This window comes from Benincasa hispida, chromosome 1 (assembly GCF_027475165.1).
Source record: "Benincasa hispida cultivar pf3 chromosome 1, pf3_genome.v1.1, whole genome shotgun sequence".
In the NCBI taxonomy this organism is placed as follows: Eukaryota; Viridiplantae; Streptophyta; class Magnoliopsida; order Cucurbitales; family Cucurbitaceae; genus Benincasa; species Benincasa hispida.
The window spans coordinates 75,546,702-75,568,761 of record NC_143478.1 but is presented as its reverse complement, the minus strand read 5'-3'; the positions used below and the strand labels follow the sequence as shown (position 1 = coordinate 75,568,761).

The following is a 22,060-nucleotide window of genomic DNA, read 5'->3' as shown; positions in this document are numbered from 1 at the left end:
TTTTCATCTTTTCAAGTTGTTCTTGAGTCCCACAACTCTGCCTAAAACTTGAAGAGGATAGTAGGGAAGGCTTTGAGGTGGTTCACGGTGATATCAAGTGAAGACTGCTGCTGTACACTCGTTTTCTTGGAGAGTTCTTCAAAGGTATGATCTTAAAACTCACTTTTTAGAAAAGTATGTTTAAGTTTCTGCCAAAATTAGTGAATTTGAATATTTATGGATCCTTGATACTTCCGCTGCATGTTATTTAACTCTTTCATTCAACACAAAATGGGATTTTAAAAAATATTTTTTAATAATATATTAAAAATTATTCATTTCGATAATTTTTAGTATTCGTGTACATTTGATTTAACTTTTTACGTGTTTAATTTTAGAAATAAGTCATTTTGGAAAAAGTTGTAGTGTTTGGCAACAACTCAAAATAGTTATTTAATCTCTTCCTAATTTATATAATTCTTAAAATTACCAAAACATCGTCAAAAGTCATCTACCCCACTTTCACTATGTTGTCTTGGCTACCATCGCCCGTTGGCCACTTCTAGCCACCATTGTCGTGGGCTAACTCTGACGACCATCACTACCAACTTTGGCAGCGTCCACCCCAAACGATTGATTCCATTGACCACTATTTTAAAATATTAGTTCATAGTATTTTATTAGTTATTCTTTATAGTAATTTGACGTTAATAAAAATATTTTTAAAATATAACAATCCAAACAAACCTATATATAAAAATACTTTTGAAAAAGAGTTGTCAAACATACGAGTATTTTTTTTTGTTTAAACAATTCTTTTTAATGAAAAGTGTTTTAAACGAAAATGAATTTTTTTAAAACAATATTTTTTCCTCAAGTCAATTCAAATAAGTAGAGATATCTGAAAACCTTAATGTTTGAACAAAAACATACAAAGTCCACAAAAAAAGTAAAGAATATATATATATATATATATAGTTTTAGGTTTGGTTCCACTTGGGTCTCTTAGAGCCCGTTTTATAATGTTCTCATTTTCTGTTTCCTATTTTTGTTTCTTATTTTTCAAGAAATATACTTGTTTGATAATCGTTCCCATTTTTTGTTTCTAAAATTTGAATAATGTTCCTAAAAAATGGACCAATTTTAAGTAATTTCTCCTTATTTTGTTTCTGTCTTATATTAAACTATTTCTTTTATTTAATAAAATGCATCCTTGACTTGTTGGTAGTTTTGCATGTCCATGGTTTCCTTTTACCTCTTGATTGTGTGTTAAAGTCCTAAGTAGAGACTTTTACTTTGTTTTGTTTTATATTTATTTCCATCTTTCATATTTATTTATTTTTTTCTTAATTTTATATTTGCAAAAAAAAAACTACTATATTTATATTTTATTTAATTTTGAATTTTAAAATTCTCCAAGATTTAGATTTATATATTATTTTAATTTTCAATATGTATGTTATTTTTTTTATATTTCAAATTTCAACTCTCAAAGACACTTTTATTTATTATTTGTTTTTATATTTATTTTCATCTTTTATATTTTATTTATTTTTTATTTACAAAAATAATCTTGCTATATTAATATTTTATTTAATTTTGAATTTTAAAATTCTCCAATATTTAGATTTATATATTACTTTAATTTTCAATATGTATACTAATTTTTTTTTTTATATATATTTCAAATTTTGATTATTAAATTTTGCAATATGCATATTTATATATTATCTTAATATTAATATTTTAGTTTATCTGAAATCGAGTAGACTTTTATCATATATATAAATTTTACCGACTAAGACATTCATTTAGCTTAACTTTAATATTTTACAACCACAACATTTACATAATAATATAAGTAAGTTAGATTTGACTTAACATCATTTAAAACAAATGACTCGAGTTAAAGATAATAATGCTGATTAAATTTGACACCATGAAATTTGGGCAACATATGAAGAATAGGATACAATTTGTTATTATATTTAGTTTTCATTTGCATAAATTTTTTATAATATCTTTTTCGATGTTTAATGTATGACATATCTTCTCTTTTTATATTATATTGTTAAACACATAAGAGAAAAAAACAAGAAACAAAAAATAATTATCAAATAAGTTTCTGTTTTTGTTTCTTTTTTTTTTTTTAAGAAACATGAAACAATAATAGATATCAAACATTTTCCTATTTTTTATTCTCAAAAAAGAAGAAATGGGAAACAAAGAACAGTAAATAGGAAACAGGGAACATAAAACAGAAAACAAGCACGTTATCAAACGGGATTTTAATTTTCAAATGTAACACTTTAACTCCGAGCTTTGAGTTTAGTAGCACTTTTGGTCACTCTATTAAATTTATAGTTAATCCATAAAAGAAAGTTGATGCAACACCTATTTATTATTAAAAATATACATTCCTTAATTTTGTATAAAAAATATTTTTTTTATCACTTTTTCTTTTCATTTCCCTTCATCTCCTCCTTCCCTCCTTCTTCCTTATATCAATGGTTGTCTGGCTACAGAGGCCGCTAGCAACTAAATTATTTTTTTCTCCATTTTTTCTCATCCTTTTCTTCTTCTCTCCTCCTTCCTTTCTATTCCCTTGTGTTCTCCCATATTAAAAAATATATAGAGGCACATTCTAGATCTGGAACGACAAAGGATATTTATATAGGTTGGTATATTTATATTCTAGGGAGTATTATTTTCTTGATTATTATTTCGTTTTGGCCACTATAATTTAAAATGTATTTTACTTTAGTCATTAAACTTCTAAATAGAGATGGGAATGAAAAAGCCTTTTCCGTCTCCATCCCTGTTTCATTCTCTATCCTCGCAAAATTCTCCGCAAAGATTAGGATGGAAATTTTCCGCGAAAATTTATGAGTATCAGATTAATTCACATCAAATTTTTTTTCTTAATTTTCTTATTGTTTAACAATTTTTTCATATAAAAACAATAATATTATAATTAAATTATTTCATCTCATAATTTCTAAAATTTAAATATTACAACATTGTTATGTAACCTTCAAACTTAAACATTATAACATACATGTCTTACCAATAAGAAAACTTTATATATTAAAATGAACGTGTGGTATTGACATTATTTCAAAAAAAAAAAAAAAAAAAAAGGTGAATGTGAGTTATAAACTCACTATACTTTGAGTCTCACAATATCAAAATATATATATAATCAATTTTTTATGCGGGGTGGGGCAGAAAGTCGGGGTAGAGCAAGGGCCTGTAGATGTATTTCCTATCTTCGTCCCCATTTAATCAACGGGAAAAAAAGTCTCCCCACTCCCTCCTTTTAGACGGAGATTCTACGTCTCATTCGGAATGGATCCCCGCGAAACTGTATATGGACATCTCTACTTCCTAATGTCCAAATTTAATTTTCGTAGTTTGAATAAATCTTATAATACTATTAGTTTTAACTTTTTCCTTGTATTCTCTATTAGTCTTGTATCTATAAATTTTTGAAATATATTTACATTGTATCTTTTTGTTGAATGAAAATTACTATTATTATTTTACTAAACTTGATAAAAATTAACTTCAAACTAACATATTAGAACTTTGTTATTCAAAAGTGCAAAAACTATTTGTTCATGTGATATTAGAAAGATTAAAAATAAAACGATAGCAAAGTATAAGAAATCAAAATGATATTTTAACATTTTTTTAGTTTTATTTTATAAGTATAATGAATATAAGATTTGTAGGTTGAGTTGGGTTAGGTTGAAGCATTTTTAGATCCATCCGACTCTTGGGTTGTAAGTTTCTTCTATTCAATTAATTCTTAGTAAATAATAAACCTAATTTAATCCAACCATGAAACATTTGGTTCAAGTTATTTGGTCATTTATTTAAATTTTTATTCTAAAAATGAGTAAATTATTAATATGTAAAAATTTTATTTTATTATTTTCAAATGTTGAATTAAGATTAAAAACTCAATTGCAATATATATTATGATTTTTATTTTTTCTTCAAATGTGTTCAAAATTATTTTTAGGAGTTTTTGAAGAATAAATATCTAAAAAAATCATGAAATTAAATATAAAAAAAAATTAAAATAAATATATGTATATATAATTGTATTAAAAAAAACATAGTTTTTAAAACCAACATTAAGTTTGAGTTGGTTTTAGTTATTTTAGGCAAAGCAATGAACTAATTCATCTTATAAAATTTTCATTTATGAATCTAGCTCAAATAATACAATTAAATTGGGTTGATCGGATTTTTAGATGGTCTGAACATCCTATATGAATATATCAATTATTAAAGTTTAGAGGTAGATAATTTACCACAAATTTAATTTAATATAATGTATAATTTGATAAATCAATTATTAAAGAGAAAACCAGAGGGTGGTTTTACGAAAATGTCCAGGAAGATAACGAATTTGAAGGAGGGCAGATGTGGGTTGTCGAGCGAGTCAACAAACTCGGGGTGCGGCTCTGTGTTTCCTCCCAATTCATATTCTTGTAATTTAATCGATTCTCCCACTCTGTTGTTTCACCGAAACCCAGCGCCACCCTCTCTTCATCATTACAATTTTCTCACCTGATCATCACTGCCACCCGACCAATTAACCAATCTCAATCCGGTGAAAACCCTAGTCAATTCCTTAACTTTCACCATTTCATATCAGGTATTTATTTCCCACTTCATACCAACTTTTCTATTTACTTTCTGCTTTTTGTTTCTCTCTACGTGTGGGGGTTTCCGATTTCTCTTCGATTTTTCCCCCGATGCAGCCGGCGCCTTTCTCTATTGTCTTCTTTTTCCGTCCCCCGTCCAATTATTGTTCTTGGGTCATCCTGATCTGAACCTGCGGTGGATTACAGATTGATCACGGATTCAATTCTGAAGAACCCACCATAGAATTTTGTGAGATTTTTTGTTTTGTTCATGGGGTTTGAGGTTTCTCAATTTTCGACAAAATTGCCGTACTTTATTTTAATTGCATTATTCGTTTTATTATTATTGTGATTAACATTTAACCTTTGGGGATGGATGATTATGATACCATTTCATTCCGATGATTTCTTGTTAAAAATTTTAAGTACTTAAAGGGGAATTCTGCTGCGCTTGTTCTATTTGAACTTTTTAACAGGTTTTTGCTTATCTTGGATTCGTTTATTATTTGTTTTATTATTATTTTGTAGACAGTACTAATCATAAATGAAATCACTTATTGATTCAATTATTGCGCTTCTGTCTTGTATGAAAAATTTTAAATGGGAAAAACAAATGCTGTATTAAATTTGAAGGATTAACAGCAGAGGGCCTTGTCAACTGGCACAGTGAAGGGTGGCTTGAATAACAAATAATTACAAGCAATCGAATCTAGTGCTGACTCGGCATTGCTTGTTCCTACAGTTTTCTTTGTATGTCTCATTGAAAGTATTATTTCTCATTTATAAGTATAAAAGATTTGTATTGTCTGTATGTTTTCTGTTATAGAAATTTGCTGCACTTTTCACTTTCCTGAACTAAAAAGTTTTCACAATGCATGCTTTCTATTTAAGAAATAGACATTTTCTCTTTGGAGTATTCAAAACCATGACTGGTACTGTATTTGGGAAAATAATGATTTACGGTGTTCATCAGTTTTTTGCCATAATTATTTTCTTTTCCCCTCTGTTTGTCACCTTACCAGGCATTGTAACTGAGGTTGGAGAAAGAACAATAGCAGTTGATTTTCTTTGTCGATAGTTTGTGGAATGGCAGATAAAGCATGTATCAAGAGGCTTCAAAAGGAATATAGAGCTCTTTGTAAAGTATGTGCCCATGTTTCTGTTTTCTTTCTTCTTTTTGAAATGCTAGTGTTACAATGCATGGATTTATCGGATAAGTAAAATTATTGGCTAACGTTGACAAAGTATTGTTACATTGGTGTTTATCTTATGACCGATTTTATAAGTAAATTTTTATTTTATTATCATTTTTCTTTAATGAGAAACTGAATATTCCAACTCTTCCTTTGCATTTTTCTTGCTGAAATGCTGAGACATTTTTGTATTTGTCTCACAATTGGTGCTGACTTTGCTATTTGTGAATTTTTAGGAGCCTGTTTCACACATTGTTGCTCGTCCTGCTCCCAGCGACATTCTTGAGTGGCGTAAGTTTGTTCTTATTGCTATTGTTTTGGTGTTAGTCACGGAGCTCCTCCATTTTTGTGTGCATGTAGGAATTAGGATACGACAATGGATTTTGGAAGTTGACTTCAGTCCTTTGTTATTATTTTATTTAAGGCAAATATGAATTTATACCCCTAAACTTTGAGGGTGATATCAATTAAGACCCTGAACTAATAATTGTATCATTTTAAACCCTGAATTTTTGTAAGTGTATTAATCTACACCCTCCATATTTCGTTAAACCAATATCGTGTGAAACTTATAATTTGAGTCAACTAAACTTCTACATTTTTATAGGCCAATCAATTTAGATCCTTCATTACCAATTCCTTTGAAAATCATCTACACATTAATTCTCAAACGTTTGTAGACTTCTTCAAATGCCGGTTTTACAAAATGGACAATGGGAGTAATGTATGGATAATTCTAAAAGGAAATTTTGACTAAGAGTCTAAATTGATTCATTTATGAAAATTTAGAGGTTTAATCGATCCAATTGTAAGTTTTTCCAAACAGAACATAATGTGATACACTTACAAAAGTTTAGGGTTTAAATTGATACGATTATTAGTTCAGGTTTAAATTGATACAGAGGTTATGAATTGATATTTTCACTTCTATTTATTTATAAAAGAGACTTCGTCTAGTTTTTACAAGGACAAGTATTATTATGTTGTGTGTGGGAAGATTGAGAGGAACTGCTAGATCATTGTGATAATGAATACTGGTTAAATTGTGAGAATTCTTGGCTGACTGGAAAAGTTGAGGTTTACAATGTATTTGTCACTGAGTACTGCATGTGACGTAAGTAATATGTTGGCACTGGGAGTTTGTGAAGCATTGATTTCCTGTTCTACGGCATAATTAAATTCTTATTTTTCTTGCATCAACATTCTCTCTCTCTCTCTCTCAAATTCCAACTTCTGATTTGATTTTCTCTCTTTTCTTGTCATGAAATATGTGTTTTTTGCTTATCATATAGACATTATAGTTTGCATATTAAATGTTGTTCCATTTCAGATTATGTTCTGGAGGGAAGTGAGGGAACTCCTTTTGCGGGTGAGTTTATTTACTTTATCCCTTGTATTATGGACCCTTCTCTTCTCAGTTCAATTCTCTGTTTCCTTGGGTAGATTTTTAGTTGAAGATCTCTTTAATTTTGCTCCTTAGTTTCCACTGGGGTTTCAACCTCTTTTTATTTTTATTTTTTTTATTATTATTATTATTTTAAAGGAAATCATTGAAAATCTTTGTTAGGAGGGTTCTACCATGGAAAAATTAAATTTCCTCCAGAGTACCCATTCAAACCTCCGGGAATCAGGTATAAGCATCTTGGATGTGTGTAGCGATCTTTATTTGGGAAGAGATTTTTATAAAACATAGCCTTAGCTTTCTTATCTACTCATATTTACTGTGATTTCTGATACTACGATTCCTTCGTACTTCGTAGCATGATCACCCCAAATGGTCGGTTCATGACACAGAAGAAAATTTGCTTATCTATGAGTGACTGTAAGTTATGGATTTTAAAGATGATCATGGCTGCTTGTCTGTAGAAATTATTCTAATTGGCTTGATCTGTCTGCAGTTCACCCAGAAAGTTGGAATCCTATGTGGTCTGTGTCCAGGTAAGACAATCTGCTTCATTTGTCTCCCTGAGGTGTTGCTATTACTTTGTAGTACTCGTACTCGTGTTTTCTTCTTCTGAGAAATTTTTCTTTAACTTAATAAATTGTTGCTTGGTGTGACCAACTTTTCTCATGGTGCTTTTCATCCTTTGTTTTCTAACAATTGCAGCATACTTACCGGGCTTCTTTCCTTCATGGTGAGTACATTTGATCTATTGGCTCATTTGTGGCTGCTTTTGTGGTTTTATCTGTTCTTATTATCTATTAATAATGAGAGATGATCTACTTTCTTATGTAGATGGACAACAGTCCTACTACTGGCAGCGTGAATACTACTGCTGCTGAGAAGGAACGCTTGGCAAAGGCATCTCTTGCATTCAATTGTAAAAAGTAAGTTCATATACAGGATTTTGTGTCCTTGAACGTAGTTCCTCTTCAGCTAAGGTTCCATCTGCCATCGACATTCCCTTATTTTGATTGGTTTTCATGGATTCTAGAGACGTGCAACAATGATTACTCTACTTTAGGCCGTAAACTTGGGCGTCCTTGAGTGTGTAAATTGCAAGTTATCTTTCTTGAATTTCGAATTCACACTTACTTTATTGCCATGTCCTTTGCAAAATCACTTTTATTCTTTTTTCTTTTTTCTTTTCCAACCCACCCACCCCATCATCGGTTTTCTAATTGTACAACTTCTAATCTATCGCAAACAACCTATACTTTTGTATAACAGCCCAACCTTTAGAAAACTGTTTCCCGAATACGTGGAGAAATACAATCAGCAGCAGAAATCAGAACAGCTGGTTGCAGAACAGGCTTCACCGAAATCACCAGAGGAAGGTGAAGGCAGGCACATAATGGAAAAGGTCAAGTCCGCAGAAGAGAACATTAACAAAGCAGATAGAGAGGACATGAAAAGAAATCGGAAGCAGTCGTTCCCTACATGGATGATGTTGCTACTCTTCTCGATCTTCGGCGTTTTAATGGCATTGCCTCTCCTTCAACCATGAAACTCCAAAATGGAAGGTCGCATAGGTAATGATAGACAGACTAGTTTATGCCAAGTCAAGGATGCTCATATTTTTGCATGTACTTAACATAGTGTCTGTATAGATGGTCTGGTGTCTGTGATGTGGCTTTTATTTTGCTGAGAGTCTGTTATGTTTGGAATAGTTGCTTGAAAACTAAACCTCTTTGTTTGTCTATATATGGTTTTAAATACTATTAAGTATTATAAGTTGAGGCAGAACTCTGGATAGGGCTCCAGGCTCCACTGCAGAGTTGTTTCTTTTTTCACTTTTTAGATTGGAGAGAGCTCCTCAGAGCCATCCCAAAGTTTAGCCGTGTTTTACGCTCCACTGCTTTTTCCAACCCCCATGGGCCATGATCCATTTTTCTATATTACTTTTCTCTGAAACATGCGCCTATTTTTAATTGTGACCAAACATTTCATGGAGTTTACAATAATGTCAAACTGTGGAATTTCATCCATTCACTGTGCTGAGGAACCTTGCTTGTGGCGGCAAATATCTACAGTTTGAAAGGGTTAAAAGCGCATTCAAACTTGCTTTTAATCATTCTAATTAACTTAATATTAGGACTAATTATTAAAAGCATGTTTTGAAATCAATTTGAGTATGACAAAAGTGATTTCAATATTTTTTAAATCACTTTCAAATATGTTTTAATATATCCAATCGATGAGATTCATATCGTGATGAGGTTCATAGGTATTTGTCATTTTTCGTGTTTGATGTTTATCCGTTTCTTTCAGCTATGTGATTATCTTGTTACATTTTGGCATTTACGGATACAAGTTATAAAATGCTTTTTCTAAGAGAGCACATTAATGTGGCTAATTTAATCATAGCTTATAAGTGAAGGCATTAACAATACGCCTCCTCTCAATTATTACGCTATATAGAAAAAGGAAAACAGTGCTTTGAGTTAAATCATTCCACTTTATATAAACCTATCTTGAAATTGTAAATCAAGTATTGATTTAAAGGATGGATTTAGCTTTAAAATAGTAAATAATTCGTCTACAAGTAGCGAAATTGGAATAATTAAGAGCAGAATATAAAAAGGGTTACCGATGTATATATGAGTTAAATATGTAGTAGACAGGTTCAGATTATGTGTTTTACCACACAAAGGAGCGACAAGCTCTCTTTATTGTAATGAAAACATAACAGTCATCGAATCCATAGGATAAATAATCATATTGCAATGCTCATGTGTACTGCGATCAAATATTTTACTTTTGCTTTGATGATTATGTTTGGTAGAATTGGTTGCTAACAAATTTATTACTTTCCCATTTCCCTGAAACTTTATTCCTTAATTTCTTAGTAGCTGTCTACTGTCTGCCACTTTTGGAAAGATAACAAGGTGTAATTGAATCCCAAATGGAGTTCTTCAATTGGTAGTAGTTGAAGTTTGCTCCTTTTGATTTAGATTCATAAGTTAAGAGCTTCTTCTTCTTCTATTTGCCTCTTTTGAAGCTAGAATTTCTTCTTTTTTATGCTTTTTTGGCTTCATTCCAGAACTCTACCTGCCATTTCTTCTGAACCAAGCTTCCATATTTTGCTTTTCTTTTTCCTATTTGGGGAGCATTAGCAGAAAAACATGAACCACAAGAAATACAAAAACATCCTGAAAGCTGACAAAAGTTGATCCCCAAATTTCATGTGTCCCAATTCTTTGTTGTTTCTTGTCTCCTACCTCTTCTGTCTGATATTTTTTCTGGACTTATTTAGTAGTTTGGTTGGCTGTCTTTTGTTCATGATGAAATCTGTTTCTCCTGATTATGAGATGGACGATCCTGGTTTTGATGACATTGATCTTAGCCTCAACTTTTCCAAGGTGAGTCAGTAATGTAGTTTCATCTGATATTCTTCATGTCTTAGTGAAATGTGTTTGTAAATTTCAGTTCTTGAAAGAAGCAAAACGTCATGCAATAGAACAAGATTTCAAGGCCTCTACAGAAGAAGAAACAGGAAGGAAATGGTTGGCACAAGAGAAGAAGAGCAAGAAATCATGGAAAAACACCCTCTTCTCATGGTTGAAAAGTGAAAAAAAGACTAAGCCAATGCCTAAACCAGAGAAAAATCCTCACACACCTAATAAAAGACGTGTTCATGTTTCTGGTCCAATTTACACCGGAGCTACAACCACCGACAGCAGACCCCGACGCCATCCGATGTCTGGACCGATCGCTAGTCTCTTCAATCCTAGTATGAGAACAGATATGGAGATCCCATATATGTATCTCCACCAGCTCAATACCCCCAATTCTAATCACATTTATGGTCCAATTTATCTTGTTACATAGAACTACATTGTCTCATTTCATCGATGCTGAGGAAGCTTGCTTGAAATCTTGTGTGTTTTGTTTTGTATGTGTGAAGGTTTTGAATGGCCTGTTAAATGTTATAGTTATTATGTTGCCATGTTTGCTTCTTTTTCCACAAACTTACAATTCCATCAGCAGTTTAACAAGTCAATCCCATTCCATCACATACTAAAACAGATTAAAATGATTCAAAGGATTGAAAGCTTCTGAAAACAACCATGTTTCTAACAAAATGGAAGAGTTGGTTGGAGAACATTCATTTCAGAGATGATCTCAACAACACTATCCCTCTCATTACTAGAAAACAAAGAAATTTGTACAAGTTTTGTAAACTTAAGTTGTTTGTGGCATTTATGAATCAGACCACAGTTTTAAAACTCTGTTCTCAGCCTCTTAGGGCACTTGTTCTATTTCAGCATTAGCTGAATTTGGATTACAAGGATTCACTCTTCTTTGCCTACTCAAAAGCCTTTTCAAAGATCTCAATCTGGTGACTACAGGTAACTTTCCATCTTCATTAGTTGCTATCGGCAGAAATTGAAGATCACTCTGAACATCAATTACTAATTCTGCATCTGAGTAACTGGCTGATGCCGATGAAGAAGCTGCCGGAAAAGGGTTTTGAGAAGAACCCTCTTCCACTTCTAGACAAGCTCCGGCAGAGGTGACCTGCGCCTGATTTCCCCAAATCAATACATTAGTTGGGAAAGTAGGAGATTCTGAAGACAACCCAGAAGTAGAATCTTCACCCTGCAACTCGCCGGTGTCTGCGGCGGCGGCTGTGACGGGGTTGCGGCAGAGAGGGCAAGTGGAATGTGACTGAAACCACATATCGATACAATCGCTATGGAAGCCATGGAAGCAATCATGAAGCAGCTTTGCCTTTTCACCTTCAACAAGCTCGGAGAGGCAAACGGCACATTCAAGCCCATCTTTGAAGTTATCGGGATGGAATATAAGAACAGGAAGTGAGCGGAGGACAGTGGGGTCTAACCCTCTTCCGGAATTGGGGTCTTGTACGGCGGAGAACTCGAATCGACGGCGGCGGCGACGGCGAGTTTCAAGTGGAAGAGGGGTGGGATCCTCAATGCGAGACCATAACCATCTGGCGTAGAGTTGGAGAAGAAGAACAAAAACAAGGACCAAGAAGAAGACTAAAATGGCTGTGACAATGACCATTCCAGGTAGCTCGATGTTGACCGAGTCACCGGAATGTTGAGTCATCCTGTACTCGTCTCCCATGGCTGCCGAGTACAGAGAATTGAAATTGAGGGCAGAGGAAGAAGAAGAAGAATGGGAATATGGGTTGAGTTCAAAATTTGGAATTGATTACATAGTGAAGCGAATGGATTCAGTCGAGTAACAAAACAACAACTTCAAAACCAACTTTTTTTTCCTCTGTCTTTTTTTTTTTTTTTTTTTGGTAAGTTCTACTCATGACTTATGAGGTCTAAAGTTTGTGCTGCAGCAATCATGCCGGGTTTTTTCACACGTAAAAGGTAGGGATTTCTTTTTTTCGAAAAATAACGGGGATTCTCAAAAATAGAAAAAATGAGTAAAATTATTTATACAAACTAACGAAATTTTGATTTTTTTTTATAGAGGTTGATAGAAGTATTTCAATATCTATCATTTATAGAAATTGATAGAAGTCTACAATTGATAAATGTTGATAGAAGCCTTTTTTTTTTATTTTTGTAAATAGTTTAACATTTTTTATTTGTAAAAATTTTTCAAAAATAAATTTGGGACAGTTTGATTTAAGGTTTTAAGAATGTCTTATGTTTGGGAATAAGAAGCTTTGAAATAAAATTGTTGGGAATCAAAGATGTTTAGTTATAAATGGGAATGTTATAAAAAAATCTATGGTAACAAATTAGCTTTGTATTTGATTTAATTGTTGACACGTCTATAAAATTTTGATAGATTAATTGATAAACAATAAATTCAATTCAAAGTTCTGAGCAAAATTAATTTTTTAACTATCAAATAATAATATTTATTACAAATACTTGTAAAATGAGTAATTTATAATTAAAGTTACTTGATTATGTAATTTGATGAATTTATATAAATATGATGTGTTAATTAATAAAACAATCAAAATCAGTCTAAAAAGATCGATATAACATTTTGTGATTAAAAAATAATGAATTATAATTAATCAATGATAAATTAATTATAATTATTAAAAAAATAATATCATAAAATATTAATCATAATGATAATTAATTAACTATATATATAATTTATTAATGAATTAATAGTATTAATGCATCGGTTCTGTATGGTTTATTATATACATAAATTCAAATATTATAATTTAAAATTTAATATAATTTTTAAATTATAAATTTAATATTTATATATTAATTAATTTTAATAATATAAACTAAAAGAATAAATTCATGTATTAAAAGGAGAGAGAGTGAGTATCAAGAAAATCCACACTTTTGGATAGGTATCATTCATGAGTATGAGGAATGCATGAGAATAGTTTACTGTCATATCTAAAGCTTCAAAACTCGTACCAAACAAGGAATGTGTATCCTTACCCATTCTCACTCTTATTCTCATTCCAATTCCCTCGAATCCAAATGCCCCTTGTGATAATTCTTGTGTAGCACATTACATAGAATTTGTACTATCAACTTCAAATAGTTAGATCTTTCACCTATATATTGTCCCCAAAAAAAGTTCAAAATGAGTTTAGATCATAGTTAGATGTAGAGAGGAAATTTTGAAATAAATAATTAATGATCATGGTTAGTCTTTTTAAATTTTATATTTACGTCTATTTAACCATTAGCTTTAAGAGTGTTCAATAAATTCTTGAAGTTTCAATTTTATATCAAATAGTCTCTAAAACATTTAAAAAGTGTATAATAAAATTTTAAATTTTATGTCTATTAAGTTCATGAATCTTAAAAAGTGTCTAATAGATTCTTAAAGTTTCAATTGTGTCAATAGATCCTATCTTTTTTACTATATATATATTATAAGCTCTTGACATATTTAATGTATTTTTTAAAAGAAAAACCACATGAATATTACACTACAAAAATATATATATATATATATATAATAAATCAATATCAATTATTTTTTTTTTAATAAAATGAATATATCAAGGTGATATATAAAATTGAAAATTTAGAGTAAATATAAAGTTGGAAGGTTACATGCTAAAGGGGCGTTTGGGACAATGAGTTAATCATTATACTCCTTAGTTATTATAGTTGGGTTTTAATAGTTTGCGTTCAGGTGTAGATTATTTTAGTTTAAGTTATAATAGTATATGTTTGAGATGTAAACTATTTTAGTTTGAGAAAAAAATAGTAAACATTATAACAAAAAATTAAAAAAAAAATGATGAATGTAAAATAGTAAAAACGATAGCAAATAGTAAATATTATAGCAAATGGGATTTTGAAATAGTGTTTACTCAACTAATTTGAGATTTTAAAATAGTATTTGGGGTGGTTATTATAATCTTATGATAATTTTGACCCATATGTCCTTGATAGACAAACAAATCTTAAGACTAAAATATTTAGAATATAATCGTAATTTAACCTATTGTTATAAAATAGTGAATTTGATAAAGCATAAGTGGAGGGGGTGGGTGGAGAAGAGGGGGCCGGGAGAGAGAGAATCATTAATAGCTATGAACTTTCGGCCAAAATTTTGCCCCATAAACTCCGGAAATACAAGACAAAATTGTTGAACTCAATTCAAATTTCAACCAACAAAGATATCAAATTAAAATATATAATTAAAGGCTAAAGTTAGTAGGTTATTATTATTATTATTATTATTATTATTATTATTTAAGAAAAAACTTTAAAAAATTATTTCAAATAGTAAAACTGAAAATAGACAATGATAGATTTCTATCCGTGTCTATCAACATCTATCATTGATATTCTAAAATTTTACTATATTTTACAAATATTTTGATTCATTTTTCTATATTTAAAAACAGTTTAAGAAAACTTATTATTTATTTAAAATTTTGATTAAAAATTCAAGTCTTTAATTAAAAAAAATGTAAAAAGTATACTAAAAAGATAGTACAAATATTTGTAAACTGGTTACAACACGATATTTTCAACTAAATATTAGCGGTTAAACAATAAAGATTGCGCCATGTGAAATTAAATAGGATATCAACATTTGAAATTTCGACTTCAAACAAGGTAAGTATGTTAATTTTCACTTAATAAATTGAATGTTTTACTTTAATTACTTTAATTTTAAATCTCACCCAAAGCTCTATTTAGGAGAAAGCTGCGGATCACCAACTATTTTTGTCTCAATATTTCAATTTACTTTGACACACGTATCCCTCTTTAGTTGCTAAATTTCAATTCTAGCCCACAAACACTTTCGATCTTTGGTTATTATTATTTTTTTTAATCAGAAAAACTTTTTCAGAAAATTACCTTATACAAAAGAATTATTAAAAAAGGGAGAAAAAAAAAACTCCTTTAAAGAGTACAATGTAAAAACTGTAAAATAGCCCGTGCAACTTAGAAATGTAAAATTGTAAACATGTTACTTACTTATTATATTTTGTACTTATGTCATTTTATTAAAAATTTATTTTAAATTTCTGTCCATAATAGAACCAACTTTATCTCCTTTCCTTCTTCCTTTTTCGGCCTGCTAACCCCATCCCACCACAAAAATTATTTACACATAATTTTTTTCTCAAGATTTCTTTTAATTTAGTTTGCCTTAGTCTTCTAGGTTAATTTTGTTTTGTTTGTTAAATTTTGGATACTATATCTTTTATGATATACCTTATATGCATGATATTTTGTATATTATTTAATTGATATACTTTTTTTAGATTTTAATATTGAGACACTTTTATGTTAATGTGATGATTTTAATTAGAGTATTAATAACATCTAATTTTGATTAATAATGAATCATTAGTCCAAAGTTCCAAGAGGCAAGTATGTCAGGAGTATATCAAATATGAATCATGTTTCGAATAAATAGTATATCAACAATGTATCACATATCAAACAACTTTCAAGTATAATAGATATCAAACAACTTACAAGTACATCAATTGTTGGGGGAAATGATATATATAGAACTAAATACACTAGCAAACTAATTACACCTCAATTAGTAGAAACAATACACTTGATGTATGATATTCATACTCAAACGAAATCTAGATGGTGTAATAAGACTTAGATATAAAAATAACCAAAGACTTGAAAGAACTTCAAAACCTTTGGAGACTCAAAACATAGTCAAGACACGCTTCCGGTAAATGTTATCCTGAAGATAAATATTCGCTCTGCACGGGCTGCAAGCAGACTACAATGATCATCTTAGTAGGATACAACGACTGACTCTGATAGAACTACCATCTCGAACTACTTGGATCTGGCAGAATCTTAGGGGCTATTTGGGGTGCTGAGATGAGATAGAATGTCTAGAGTTCATTTGTCTGTAGAGTTCATATATTTGTGAGTTTATATGTTTGTGTTTGGGATGCAGAGTTATTTAGCCTGAGTTCATATGTCTGTGTTTGGGGTGCAGAGTTGAGTTTATATGTCTGGGTATCTGATGCAGTTTTTTGAATAAAATATGAATTGTAATTTTTGTCTTTTAATTTTTAGAACTTTTCTTTCTTTCTTTCTTTTTTGGGCAATGAACAACAATTAACCCATTACATTTCTAGTAAAAATATGGTTAAATAAAATGAGAAATTAAAGCGAAATCAAAACTTTATGGTCAATTTTTCTCCATGAATTTCATATTATCATCTTCTTCTTTTTCTTTTTCTTCCTATTTTTGCTCTATACTTTTATGATGTCATGTATCTTTTTAATTAAATATCCCCCATCATCGTAACGGCCAATTGAATCTCACCATATTTCTTCAATAGTTTCACTTTTATTTTCTTTAAATTTGGAGGATCATCAGAGAACAAATCTCTATTTTTCACTAATTCTTGCTGAAAAATGTTCCAGGAAAAAAATTCATTTTATAGTTTTTTTTTGTTATATGTTACATATTTTTCAACTACATACATATTTTTCGTCTAAATATTCTTAACACATTTGATATGTGAATTCATTACGTATACATATTGCACTTAATGTAGACAATACTACAAGAAAAATGAGTTCTCCCAACACTTAAATCGAGCGTCGGGAGTCCCGGGGAACTCCCGACAAGTAAAAATGGGCATCGGGAGTTTCCCGGGAACTCCCAACGCCATACGTTAGCCGTTGGGAGTTCCCTTAGAACTCCCGATGGCTCTCCCGACGTCCGTCGGGCGGCGTCGGGAGATGGGATCTAGTTTAAACCAAATCCCTTCTTCTTCATTTTCTCCATTTCTTCCCTCTCACTTAACCTTAACCTTCACCATCGCGACCTCCCCCTCGCCGACCGAGCCTGCCCGCACCTTTCCTCTCCCTCTCTCTCCATTCCCCCCCCCCCACCCCGCCGCCGCCGCCGCTGCACGTTCACCCTCCCCCCACTCTTCTCCCTCCCTCTCCCATTTTTCCCCTCTTTTACCGCCGCCGACACCGCCTCTTCGCTGCCGCCCCACTCCTCTCATTCCCTCTCCCATTTTCCCCTCTTTCCCCGTCGCCACCGCCCCGTTCGCCCTCCCCCCACTCCTCTCCCTCCCTCTCCCATTTTTCCCCTCTTTTTTCACTACTGTCGTTCCTCCCTTCGGTCAACAGCTACAATCAACTGCTCGCCGCCACCGTAGTCTCCTCGTCTCGTTCAGCCGCCACCTTCAACCAGCCGCCGCCGTCGCCGACAATCTTCTCATTTTATTTTCTCTTAAATATTTATTTAAATCATTATTTTCTCTTGTATATTAATTTATTCATTATTGGTTGATTAATTGAAAAATCATGATTTAAATAATTTATGCAAATTGTTATTGTGTTATTGTAGATATTTCAATTAATCATTGTATATGTTTTAATTAATCATTATTGATTGATTCCCATTTTTTATTAAATGTGAATTAATTTGACTTTCCAAATACCATTTTCAAAAGCTCCAAAAATTAAACCAAAACAAGATTTCCATGGATCGTGGATGTTTCAATTTATGGATTGAGTTGTTATTGTTGTTGAATGTGAATTAATTTATGGATTGAGTTGTTATTGTTGATTGTAGATGTTTCAATTTATGCAATTTTTTGTAGATTGTGGATTAATTTATAGCATGTTATTATGGATTGAGTTGTTATTGTGGATTGTGGATGTTTCAATTTATGCAATTTTTTGGAGTATGAATGTTATTGTTTATTGTTTTTAATTAGCATTGTTTTTTATATAAGTCATGGATTGTGGATGTTTCAACTTACTTAATTTTGGACTTAGTTTAGGGAAAAAACATCAATAACATTAGGGGAAAAAAAGTCAAATCACGTATTATAAATTAGTTTGAGTTTTATGTGTGTTTGTCATTGTTTACTCGTTTTGTGTGTTTTTGATGTTTGGGAGGTTCCATGTTTGTCGTGAGGGGTGGGTAGAGTTTCATTACACCCGTCTTGTTCTTGAACTCGGAGTTCTTGTGTGTTTATGAATGTTTACGAAGTTTAATGTGTTGTGGTGGGGGAGAAGGGTTGAGATTGGGTTAAACCATTTTGGGGACAAAGTTTGAGTTTTATGTGTGTTGGTCATTGTGTACTCGTTTTGTGTGTTTTTGATGTTCGGGAGGTTACATGTTTGTCGTGGGGGGGTTGATAGAGTTTCATTACACCCGTCTTGTCCTTGAACTTGGAATTTTTGTGTGTTTATGAATGTTTGCAAAGTTCTGATGTATTGTTGGGGGGTGGGTTGAGATTGGGTTAAACCATTTTGGGGACAAAGTTTGAGTTTTATGTGTGTTGGTCATTGTGTACTCATTTTGTGTGTTTTTGATGTTCGGGAGGTTACATGTTTGTCGTGGGGGGGTTGATAGAGTTTCATTACACCCGTCTTGTCCTTGAACTTGGAGTTTTTGTGTGTTTATGAATGTTTGCAAAGTTCTAATGTATTGTTGGGGGGTGGGTTGAGATTGGGTTAAACCATTTTGGGGACAAAGTTTGAGTTTTATGTGTGTTGGTCCTTGTTTACTCGTTTTGTGTGTTTTTTATGTTCGGGAGGTTCCATGTTTGTCATGGGGTGGGTAGAGTTTCATTACACCCGTATTGAAGTTTGAACGTGTTGTGGATGCTTACCGATATGACATTTGAATATTTTTGTTTTATTGTAGAATGTTGTTCGGAGATGAGCTGGGACAATTGTTGAAGATGCTGTGTTCCAGACATGTTCTAGATGTTGTTTTCATTTTATTTCTTTTATGTATTTATGATATGAATGTTTATGAACTTCTAGTATCGACTTCGTTTGGATATTGTAATTTTTTTTATTTATTTGTTATAATATGGGCTTCATTTTCGTTGTTTAATTATGTGAATCTTTATTTGGTTTATTATGTTTTACAGGTTATTCATATCAAATTTTAAAAAATTACAAACGATAGATTAAAAATATTTGATAGACAATTTTCAACTAATGAATGAACTCCCCACGCATCTACGTCAGGAGTTCTTGTAACTCTGCATGAAATAAAATCGTGGGGAGTTCTAAAACTACAGATGCATAGAACAACTGTCGGGAGTTCGGGAACTCCCGACGTACTTTAAAACGGCGTCGGGAGTTAGTCGGAGAACTCCCAACGCATATATAGGGTGTCGGGAATTCCCCGACTAACTCCCGACGCCGTTTTAAAGTGTGTCGGGAGTTCCTCTCCTGATGGATTTCTCCCGATCAAACTCTCGACGACCCTTTATTTGTTGTGAGAGACTCTCCCGATGCATTTTCCACACTTTTCCAACGAATTGTGACGTCGGGAGAAGTCAGATTTCTTGTAGTGCAAAATAATATTTTTTATATAATCAACAACCCTACAACATACTTTAATAGTCATCAGTCTTATAGTAATCGGAAGTGGTTATCGAAGTTGATTATCGAAGATGATTTTTGCTGGAATGAAGGAACTCATTTTACAGAGATCCTTGAGTGGAAGTGGATCGTCCAAATTCCATTTTTATTGAAAACTAAATTTACAGTAAACATACAAGATATGGATTCATAAACAAATTACATCATGCTTTTTACGAGGAAAAAGGGTTCAAGATATATCACCTTTGAAGAACTTTTCTTCATGTAAATCCCTCGAACAGTCACGAACTCGAACACAGCAACCCTTGAAGAATTTCTTCAAGAACTTCACGAACCAAACGAAGACACTACCATAGTGAACCTTTGGTATTCTTAGGGTGAGAACCCAGGAGCGGTGTACTCTGACTATTTTGGTTTGGAGGGTTTGTTTGAGTTTGAAGGAGGAAGAAGATTGAAGAAGACACATAATGTTTCTGTGAAAACTCTTTATCGTATAGCAATAACCTTCAATTCTTTAGTCTCTTGTATCGTGTAGATCTTTTAAAGTATTGTAGGAAGAACAAGAAAACTTATTTTCTTTTATTTCTTTGTGCTATAAAACCAATTAACCACTCATTAAGGTGGTTGAGAGAAAATAGAAATAGTTATTATTAAAAAAATAAAATAAAATAATGTAAATAAATATGATAACTAACCTATCATATTTTATTTATATTAAATTATGTTATATCAAATATAATACATAACCTATAATTTTAATATTGTATCATATACAATATAAACTATAGTTCATTTTCTCTATTTTATGGCATTTAATATAAATCATATTTATATTAAATTTAACAACTATGAATCACATTCATAGAAAATATATTTGAATCCCATTCAAATATTTATTTACTCCAATTAAACTATAATGTATCAAATACATTACAACAATTATATCATATATAATTGAATCAATTTAATTATATTATATATAATTAAATTTTCTCTTATTAATTTGAACAATTCAAATTAACCAAAAAACTGATTCTCAACTAAATCCTTTTGAACTACCAATGGGACCTTATGGACCTGTAGCTTGAAGCTCCAACGATATGTGAATAATTAATTAAACTCTTTAATTACATTATCCACCATCCGTTAACTGCCAGGCACTCAACTAAAGAACGACAATTGCACTATTCGCACTACAAATATATTTCTGTGTCCATTGGATATAACCAATCAACAGTATGATGACCCTTCAAAAATTGCTCGTAAGTACAACTGGGCCAAATTACCATTTTGCTCCTGTAGTTAAATCTAACTCCTTAAGTATCATTGATCCCTCTAATGAACAATAGATCATAGTCCTACTATGACTAAACCTCTCTCGGGCCAGGAGAGGGTGTGGGGCCACATTGTTCAAGACCTGGAATCAACCCTTAAGGGAACAATTTATCTACTTACTCGTGCTTCGGGGAAGAAATGAATTCCATCTTGTGTAGCTGTGTTCCCAACTCCCCAATCAGACAAATCCCCAAAAGGGTAGGCTTGTTGAGTCAACGATCTGGCCACTCTCACTACAAGAAAAAGGAGTTCTCCCGACACCTAAATAGAGCGTCAGGAGTTAGGTCGTCAAGAGAGACGGCCTCTCCCGACGAAGTAAAGGACCATCGGGAGTTCCCCAGGGAACTCCCGACGCCGCGTGTTGACCGTCGGGCGGCGTCGGGAAACCAGACCCCTTCTTCTTCCCCACTCCCCCATTTTTTTCCTCTCCCTCTAAAAAAACCCTAACCCTTTTCTTCCATCCTTTTACACGTTCCATTTTTCCCATAAAATTTTTCTTCCATTTCTCCCTTTTCTTCCATCAATTTTTGCTGTCCCCACCGTCGCTGCAATCAACTGCCTGCCGCCATCGTCTCCTCGCCGGTAATTTTCTCATTTTATTTTATCTTGTATATTTATTTAAATCATATGTGAAATGCCCATTAAAATGTGTTAAATATT

At 31.9% G+C, this 22,060-nt stretch overlaps 3 protein-coding genes across 6 annotated transcripts; 2 read left to right on the top strand and 1 right to left on the bottom strand.

Annotated features, from left to right (window-relative positions):
- Window positions 1–4,372: 4,372 nt before the first annotated feature.
- On the top strand, window positions 4,373–9,017 carry LOC120083594 (ubiquitin-conjugating enzyme E2 34-like). Of its 4 annotated transcripts, XM_039039423.2 has the most exons (12): window positions 4,375–4,648; window positions 4,755–4,887; window positions 5,271–5,387; window positions 5,660–5,780; window positions 6,067–6,121; window positions 7,161–7,199; window positions 7,398–7,461; window positions 7,591–7,652; window positions 7,729–7,768; window positions 7,938–7,965; window positions 8,067–8,158; window positions 8,502–9,017. In XM_039039423.2, exons 4-12 carry the CDS (start codon window positions 5,724–5,726, stop codon window positions 8,776–8,778), a joined length of 714 nt encoding a protein of 237 aa, XP_038895351.1. In that variant the 5' UTR covers window positions 4,375–4,648; window positions 4,755–4,887; window positions 5,271–5,387; window positions 5,660–5,723; the 3' UTR covers window positions 8,779–9,017. The 4 variants fall into 4 exon arrangements, with proteins under 4 accessions (XP_038895365.1, XP_038895346.1, XP_038895351.1 ...); XM_039039437.2 differs by lacking the exon at window positions 5,271–5,387 and having other exon boundaries at window positions 4,373–4,648; XM_039039429.2 differs by lacking the exon at window positions 4,755–4,887 and having other exon boundaries at window positions 4,405–4,648.
- Window positions 9,018–9,882: 865 nt separating this feature from the next.
- On the top strand, window positions 9,883–11,220 carry LOC120083617 (uncharacterized). Its single transcript, XM_039039449.2, has 2 exons — window positions 9,883–10,633; window positions 10,701–11,220. Exons 1-2 carry the CDS (start codon window positions 10,457–10,459, stop codon window positions 11,100–11,102), a joined length of 579 nt encoding a protein of 192 aa, XP_038895377.1. The 5' UTR covers window positions 9,883–10,456; the 3' UTR covers window positions 11,103–11,220.
- Window positions 11,221–11,344: 124 nt separating this feature from the next.
- LOC120083584 (RING-H2 finger protein ATL3-like) lies at window positions 11,345–12,365 on the bottom strand. The gene has a single exon (XM_039039408.2). It carries the CDS (start codon window positions 12,363–12,365, stop codon window positions 11,517–11,519), a length of 849 nt encoding a protein of 282 aa, XP_038895336.1. The 3' UTR covers window positions 11,345–11,516.
- Between the last annotated feature and the right edge of the window lie 9,695 nt (window positions 12,366–22,060).